An 8,155-nucleotide genomic window follows, 5' to 3' on the forward strand; every position below is an offset into this window, starting at 1 on the left:
ATTGAAGTTATCTCTTTAACTGAACTTACAAATAAAACTGTATTAATCACCACACACAAGTACACTATTTAGGGTCTGACTGGTGACCATTCGGAAATCAAGAGGAACGAATAAAAAAGGAATGTACGGGAACAAAATATCAGGAATGAAAAAGAATGGTTGTTCCTTATCAAATTTAACAAGGAATAATTTTGTTCTTAAATTTTCTACAAAAAAGGGAATGAAAGGGAATGAGAGAGAATTATTATTCCTTGTGAATGGTGATTTTTTTAGGAACGTTAGGGAATGCATTATTCCTCACCGTTCCCTGGTCACCATTCATACCCTTAGTTTATATCTTGTAAATCAAGTGGTCTTGGTCTAGTGGTAAAGGGTTCACAGCTGTGAGTACCGCTCTGGTTTTGATTCCCTTAGCTATCCGGAACGTCTTAAGTGGTACGAAAACACGGATCATGTGGACTTCATAATGATTAATCTTTGGGCATAGAAAGCCTTTAGAATCACATTACAACTATAAAAAAAATGTTTCTATCTTGTAAACCTTTTCTTGATATATAGAAATTTCAACTTCATATGATAAAGACAGAAAAGTAACTAAAATTTGTAAAAGATAGAAACTCAGTAAAGTCTTTTTTTCTTGAAGTGGAAATATATGATATAAAGAAGCTGATTATACAAATCAAAAAGACCAAAATTAGTATGTATAAATACGATGTGGTGATTAAAAACTGAAAACCCTAATAATACAAATTTAGCCAAAATAACAAGTGTATATTGATAAAAACACTTATTAATCCATTCAAATCTAATCCAATAATAAAAAAAAAAATTACTGAATAACATATGATTCTAGAATCTGAATTAAATTTGGTTAATGTGTGTCTATCTATTTGTTGATATTAATATCATGAATTTTATTTACAGAAAAATATATCAAAATTTTCAGTTTTACTTGTTAAACTTGATTTGAGATGTTAGACAAAATTAGCAACGAATACTCTTCTCCTTCCATCTCTTCGCATTTTTACAAAACAATATTATGAACTTTAAGAGGTTTGACAAAGGGAAATTGCATTCACTATACACAACAAAAACCAAAATTCATTAACTAACTAAAAACACCTCCTCTCTTCTACTTTCTCTTCCTATCTCTCTCTATTCTCTTTCTAAAAATCTAATTTCCCTTATTTTTTGGTTATTTAGCAAATAAACCCTTTGACAAAACTATAAAGAAAATTATATAAAAATATGTCAATTTAGTTGAAACCAATCTCGTTTGCAAGTTTATATTTCAATTAAAATAAAAAATTCTTAGAATATCAATCATTTGCACAGTTAAAAACTTTGTTCACACAATTCAGTTTTCATATGTCTATTCTTATTTTCACTGAAATTTTGGTTTAAATATTAATAAAATGATAAAATTTAATTCGAATAGTTTAGTTCAAAAAGAGTGTAATTATTCAATTAAAAAATAGTTTCAGGTTATTTTTCCAAAATTGTAAGGAAAATTTCTCGAGACTAAAATTGAAAATATCAGAAATAAAATATAAAAAGTTCGGTGGAAAAAAAAAGAATGAAAATGTGAGCTGTGACTTTGACTCTGGTGAGTGTGAAAAGTAAAGTACATTTTACACTTGAAACACGGAGAGAGGAATCTCTATCTCTCTAGAGAAACCGTCTTCACTTTCACTGTCTGCAACTTGCACAACTAGCACATCCTCTTCTCCCTTTTTAGATTCTTGTCTGAGAAACTTTCCCACGTCAAGATGCCGATCAACAAAGACCCATCAACACCTCCTCCGGTCATCGGCAAAATCGGTCCTTACACTGTCTTCATGACTCCTCCGGCCACTCCAAAACCACCTGAATCTCCCGCCGCCGTCTCTCAGAAGCCCAACCTTCCACCGCCTGTTCTCCCTCCGCCGCAGCAGTTTAAATCGGTGGCTTCCTCTGCACAGGACGGCTCGGTTTTGGGGTTCTTCAAAAACGCCGCCACAAAGGTTCAAAATGGTAAGAAATCTGAGGAAAAAGTTACGGATCTTGCGTGTTGAGATTGCCTTTAACTTTCTTGATGATTGATGAAGAAATCGATCTAAAGATTATATATTTGTGAGGTAGATTAAGGTGGAGAGTATTGCTAATGTACACCATGGACTGTGGATTTTCATGCTGTTTCTGTGTGTTTGGTAAAAGATTGTAACTTTGACATTCTTGTTTGTGTGGTGCTAAAACCATTTTACTACAGCACATTCAAGCGTGGATGATCATTTGGTGAGATGGTTTGGGTTAAACCAATCTAAGTACCAATGGGCTTTGGACGAGTACTACGAAGGCAAAGGATCTGTAAGTTTTCCTTTCATGAATCTTTCTGTGTACTAGTTTCTATATTGACTTCTTTGTTCGCTTTGATTCATCACTTTATGTAGTTAACTAGTTAGTTGGATAACTTTATTTTTAATACTATACATTTTGAGTAAGCTTTGTAGCAAAGCTAGTTAAATGTTTTTTTTTTTTTGCTCTTTAGTCTTTAGTTCTAGTCTTGCTTCTCAGAGCATCTCCTACCCCACTCTATTTTTTCACTCTAAAATAGAGTTTAGAGTAAAAAATGCTCCAATAGCACTCTATTTACCACTCTATAATAGAGTGAAAAATAGGTTTACTCTAAATATAGAGTAATTTGTTTTTTTTTTGTTCATCTCTATATTTTTTACTCTAAAATAGAGTATCATTGGAGCAAATTTAAACTCTATTATAGAGTTACTCTATTTTAGAGTAAAAAATAGAGTAAGTCATTAAGCTAATGAACACAACTGTGGAAGGAACAAAACATATCTTCAGCCAATGGTGATTATAAAACTGGCGATTGGTAGTCAAAAGCGTCATTTAATTGGTTTTGGACTTACTCTAAATCTAATGAACACATAAATGGTGAATATTAAAACTGGTATTCAAAAGTGTCACTGATTGGTTTTGGAGTTACTCTTTTTTAGACATTGATTGGTTGCATGTGTTCCTAAAAAGCATATTGTGTTGTGTGGTTAACATTCTTCTTTTTATCTTCTTTTGCACTTAAACTTCAGGAAATGAAGAGCGTGAAATCAAATGAGATGCCTGGGAAAGTACAAAGCGTATAAGCAACCATATAAACCAACTTCCTCTCCCTTTGGCCAATCTCCAAAGAAGAAAGATCTGTTTTCTTCAGATGATCAATCATTGATTCCATTTTAACCTTAGAGATCTGTTTTGGTAGGTAGCTCTTTGTAGTGTTTATTTAACAATGGTTAAAATCTCCAAAGGAAAATGGAGTTGCATTGATCATTCGGTTTGCTGTAAGTTTAATCACATTATTTATTTCAAATCTTATCATATGTATGTTATTATGTCTCAGTTCAAACAATTATTATTATTATTTTCTATCAAAGTAGAGCTAGTGATTAGGAGGGTCAAATTATTATGTTAGTTGATTTTTGTGCATATTTGTATTGTATTTCATGAAATAATAGTATAAATTTGCATTTTCATCTCACTAAAATAATTTTTAAAAACATTTATATGCTTCTACTAACATTTACTTAAAGGTGTTTCTTAAAAAAAACAAACTATTTTTCTAGCATTTCTTGATTATTCAGAATTAGTTTTTGTAAATATTTATTAGTGCTCATAAAAAGCCCAGTTGTAAGAAATTTCCCACTGGTCCTGACTGACTTAATGACAATAATAGCCCAATGCTTCCACTTGGTTTGGTCCCAAACATTAATTCTCAAATCTCTTTTAACATTTCCCGATTAAATTAAAAAATAAATATTGGAATGTAATAAAATAGAAAAATCGAAAGAAACAAGAAGAAGGGTTTAGGGCTTTTAAAAGAACCAAGTTTTGCGCGTCTGCCTCCTTCTACCCTGAACCTCCCTCCGCCTCTCCTTCAACTTTAGCAGCCATGATTCGCGGCGGTAGAAGCCACCTGACATCACCTCCTTCCTTCTCCAACGACGCAAAGAAGCTCCTCGTCTGCACAGGAAACACCGTCTCCGTTTTCAGCGCCGCCACTGGCTTACAGGTTACCAACTTTCCCACCACCAAAGTCTCTTCCTTTCCGAATAGTTTATTCAAAGGTTTCATCTTTTTTTTGTTTAGATTACTTCCCTTGAAGGTCACACAGCTCCAGTCACGACTCTTCTTGTCGTCCCTGCCTCGACCGCTGCTCAGAAGATCCTCTCTTACTGCTGGACCGCGTCTCTAGACGGTATGATTCGTTACTGGGACTTCTCAGGACCTGAGCTTCTGAAAACCGTTGATGCCAAAGTTCCCATTTACTCTATGGTTAGTCACAAAGTTTATTACTTTGGCTTTGATAATCTCTTTGTGATGTTAAAGTTTATTACTTTGGCTTTGATAGTCTTTGTTGTTTCTGTTTTTTTTTTTCTAGGTCATTCCTTCTCTATTGAGTGAGCCTCAACAAGTAGATTCTAGTAAGTTAGTTGCTTATGTTTCTGTTGAGGATGCGAGTCTGGTTAAAGAAGGGTCCAAGGAGCTGCGTGGACACATTCGAAGGTTTGACCTAGCTAAGGAGCGTCTTTCTCGTGGAGATACTTTGAAAGAGGTCAGCTTTAATGGAGTTTTTTAATCTCATTTTTGGAGCGATTATTATGTTGAAATCGTTTTGCTTTTATCTTCTTGTGTAGACGGAAGAGCCAAAGTCTATAGTTATCTCTCCCTCTGGGGAGTTTTTCGGAATCCGCCACAAGTGCAAAATCCATGTATGGGGTGTTCCTTCTGGAGGAGGGTCAAGGAACGCAGTTGCCAAGAAGATGACGTTGCATCACACTAAGGTTATCAATGCTTTTGCCTTTCATCCCACGGAGAGGATCATAGCCGCTGGAGATGTGACTGGAAGAGTGTTGATTTGGAGAGGCTTCGGTAATAGAAAGCTTGCATTGGGTAGTCAGAAGAAGAGTGTGAGATCAGTGGTTGATTTGGACAACCCTGGGGTGAGAGATGGGGATGATGCTGAGTCTTGCACCACGTGGCATTGGCACTCTGCTGAAGTTAATGTCCTTAACTTCTCTTCCGATGGAGCATACTTGTATTCAGGTGCGTCTGAGTTATTTTCTGATTATTAACCTCCTGAAAGTGTGTTCTTACTCTGTGTTCTTACTCTCTTCTCTAGGGGGAAGGGAAGGGGTGCTTGTTGTTTGGCAGCTGGACACGGGGAAGAAGAAGTTCTTACCAAGGATAGGGTCTCCCTTGTTGTACTTCATTTGGTCTCCAGAACCAACTCTTTCTTCCGTAAGTCGAAGATTGCTGTTTCAGACTGATCTAACTCATAACATGCTGGAAGCATATGTTTTACTGATAGCAAGAGCTGCAGGTTGTTTGTGCAGATAACCAGATCCATTTGCTTAAAATGCCTTCCATGGAGATCTCAAGGACCATTTCTGGAATCAAGGTTCGTCTTAGAATCTGATAAATTAAACATCTTCAAACCTTGTCTTCTAGTAACCTTTGTTATATCTTCCTTTGATTTGGCATTGACTTCAGTTTGTGTTTTTGGTTTTCAGCCTCCCCCATCATTGCCTAAGATGTACGAAGGCTTGTCTAGTACTGTTGCTTTTGATAGATCTTCTGGCATAGCTGCGTTGTGCACAGAGAACTATTGTGTTCAGCTATACAATCTCCTTAATGACCGTGGAATTTCAGAGGTTATTATCTTCTTTTCCACTTTGTGTTGTCCATGAATTATCATCTATAAGCTGGTATGTGATAACGTAAAATTATTATTGTTTTTGCAGGTTCAAGTTTGTGAGAGAAACCATCAACCAGGTGATGAAATCACAGTAAGTACATTTCATGTTTTATTTGGTCTTTATATGTAAAAGATTATTATTGTTTGTTTAGTTGACTAATTTGGGAATATGGTAACAGGTTGTGGTGACAGCTGTTGCTCTCTCCCTGGATGGGTCAGTGATGAGTACAACCGAAGTGAAACTTCCGGAAGATGGCATAGGAGGCTTAGTGTCCCTCAAGTTTTGGGAGTCTGAACCAGACAACAAAACTTTCACCTTATCCACAATCGTATACGAACCTCACAAGTAATCAACTTATCCCTCTGCTAATGTTCAAATCTTTATTTATCATCATCACCCAATATTTCTCCTTCTGTTTATCTTACAGGGATGCTGGTGTCTCAGCCATTGCCTTCCACCCTACCCGTTCCATGGCAGTTAGTACATCCTTTGGTGGTGACTTCAAGGTAGTTCTAAAAACTGATTCTATATTACATCTCCCAGTGTATCTTTTATAAAAACTGTTATTGATATCACTTTTGGCGTATCAGATTTGGGTTTGCAACAGCGACAAGAGCCAGACGGATAAGGACTCTAGCTGGATATGTCATGCAGTTGGCTCTTACAAGTAATAGCTTTGTCTGTGCATTAGGAATCAAAATGATATATTCTTATTCCCTTTTGAATGATTTTTCAGGAAGAAGCCAATGACTGCTGCTGCTTTCTCTGGGGATGGCACTGTTCTGGCTGTTGCGGCTGAGAATGTTATTACGCTTTGGAATCCGAACAAGAACATTCTCTTGTCTGTCTTAGGAGCCACTCTTACGGTAAAAAAAACCTGTACAGTTTTCCATCCAAAAAAAATTAAGAGTCTTTCTTATAAAGACTGATGTTTAAACCTCTCAATGTGTTACAGCCAATCACAAAGCTCAGTTTCGTTGGGAAGTCTGAGTTCCTTGTTGCTGCATCAAATTTTCCAAAACCTGAACTATCTGTTTGGAATACATCAAAGCTGTCTTTATCATGGTCTTATGAGTTACGCATAGAAGGTAAATCTTTTCTTTAAAACCTCTTCTTGAAAGTTCTTGTTGTGCGTTTGCTTAGTAAACGTTTCTTCTCGTTCTGCAGCTGTCACTTCTGCAGTGGATTCGTCCACTTTTGCTGTCTTGGCTCTGGTCCCAAAATCTTTCAGAAAGAGTAAATCTAAGAAGAATATCTTCCGCGGTAGAGATGGTGCCATTCTCTTGTTTAACGGATCAGATCCTAAGCCTGTATCTATATGGACCGTAATGAAGGTATGACACAAAGAGTTTTAAATGGTAAAGGAGAGATTGGATGAAAACTAACGAGTGAAACCATGTCTGCATTTGCAGGCTCAGGGAGGATCAATCTCATTTCTTGAAGGAGACAAGTCTCAGCTTCGTCTTGCATATGTAAATGGAAGCCATGAGTATGTTGTGTTCGACCCCAACAGTGATGACACACATGAGCGCAGCGCTATCGACTACGAGGGTCTTGTTGGTGACGAAGAGACAGGTAAGTTCAAAACATATCAAGAAGGAAACTTTGTATTAATCCCCTTTATTAATGGAATATATCCTCAATCTTTTTAGGAGATTTTGGATACACATCGCTGTACGGACAGTTACCAGACTATGACAAGAAGAGAAAGGATGATGCTGAGTCGTTGGCGACACCGTTTGTATCGTCAGAGAGACCGTGGGAAACTATATTCAGCGGTTCAACACTAAACTTCCCGCCTCTTCAGAAGTTATGTGGTGAGTTCTTTGAGTCACTAATGGAGAAAAGTAACTCTGTTGTGGAGTGAGAGAGGCTTTACACAAACTTAGCCACAAAGAAAAGGTTTTGTAAGGTTTTAGGATACAAACTGAACTCTCATTTTGCATCAGACTTTGGTGAGCAGTCTTTGTATTTTTCTGTTTTCTTAGTGCAATTAATATAAATCAAAACAAGAACTTATTTTTAATACTAATTTATTATTTTATTACAAATTATGAAAGTTATTATAGTAACGATTTCATGATTAAATGTTTTATGTGAAGAAATGAGTTCTATTTACATTATACTAAATCATCTCCTATTAATTTATTTTAGATGATAGGAAAAAATATTCTTACTTTAGACGTTTTAGTATAAAAACATTAATAAATCTTTAATTGGATTAATGTAGCTTCCCTCTCCCCATCCAAAAAATGTATCTCTTGGCTGCATGTGTATGGTTTTAGTTTGGTCTTGGCTAAACATGTTGCACCCAAGTTAACAGCTCTGAGAACCGGGGATTAATCCTATTAACCAAACGAAATTTGCAATTGCGACTACACTGAGAGAGTTTCACCTGGAGCTTTGGT

General features: G+C 36.2%; 2 protein-coding genes across 3 annotated transcripts; both read left to right on the forward strand.

Annotated features, from left to right (window-relative positions):
• Positions 1-1,589: 1,589 nt before the first annotated feature.
• Positions 1,590-3,419, forward strand: LOC103828357 (actin cytoskeleton-regulatory complex protein pan1). Of its 2 annotated transcripts, XM_018653244.2 has the most exons (4): positions 1,590-2,013; positions 2,249-2,346; positions 3,084-3,175; positions 3,215-3,419. In XM_018653244.2, exons 1-3 carry the CDS (start codon positions 1,770-1,772, stop codon positions 3,135-3,137), a joined length of 396 nt encoding a protein of 131 aa, XP_018508760.1. In that variant the 5' UTR covers positions 1,590-1,769; the 3' UTR covers positions 3,138-3,175; positions 3,215-3,419. The 2 variants fall into 2 exon arrangements, with proteins under 2 accessions (XP_018508760.1, XP_009102212.1); XM_009103964.3 differs by having other exon boundaries at positions 1,604-2,013; positions 3,084-3,409.
• A 276-nt stretch (positions 3,420-3,695) lies between these two features.
• Positions 3,696-7,798, forward strand: LOC103828358 (WD repeat-containing protein 75). Its single transcript, XM_009103965.3, has 16 exons — positions 3,696-4,060; positions 4,138-4,323; positions 4,430-4,603; positions 4,686-5,094; positions 5,171-5,289; positions 5,372-5,449; positions 5,562-5,702; positions 5,793-5,837; positions 5,926-6,092; positions 6,175-6,253; positions 6,338-6,414; positions 6,484-6,613; positions 6,703-6,835; positions 6,915-7,081; positions 7,160-7,322; positions 7,400-7,798. The coding sequence occupies exons 1-16, from the start codon at positions 3,941-3,943 to the stop codon at positions 7,612-7,614; spliced, it is 2,403 nt and encodes an 800-aa protein (XP_009102213.1). The 5' UTR covers positions 3,696-3,940; the 3' UTR covers positions 7,615-7,798.
• The last annotated feature ends 357 nt before the right edge of the window (positions 7,799-8,155 follow it).

The sequence above is a fragment of the Brassica rapa genome, chromosome A07 (genome assembly GCF_000309985.2).
Source record: "Brassica rapa cultivar Chiifu-401-42 chromosome A07, CAAS_Brap_v3.01, whole genome shotgun sequence".
Lineage (NCBI taxonomy): Eukaryota > Viridiplantae > Streptophyta > Magnoliopsida > Brassicales > Brassicaceae > Brassica > Brassica rapa.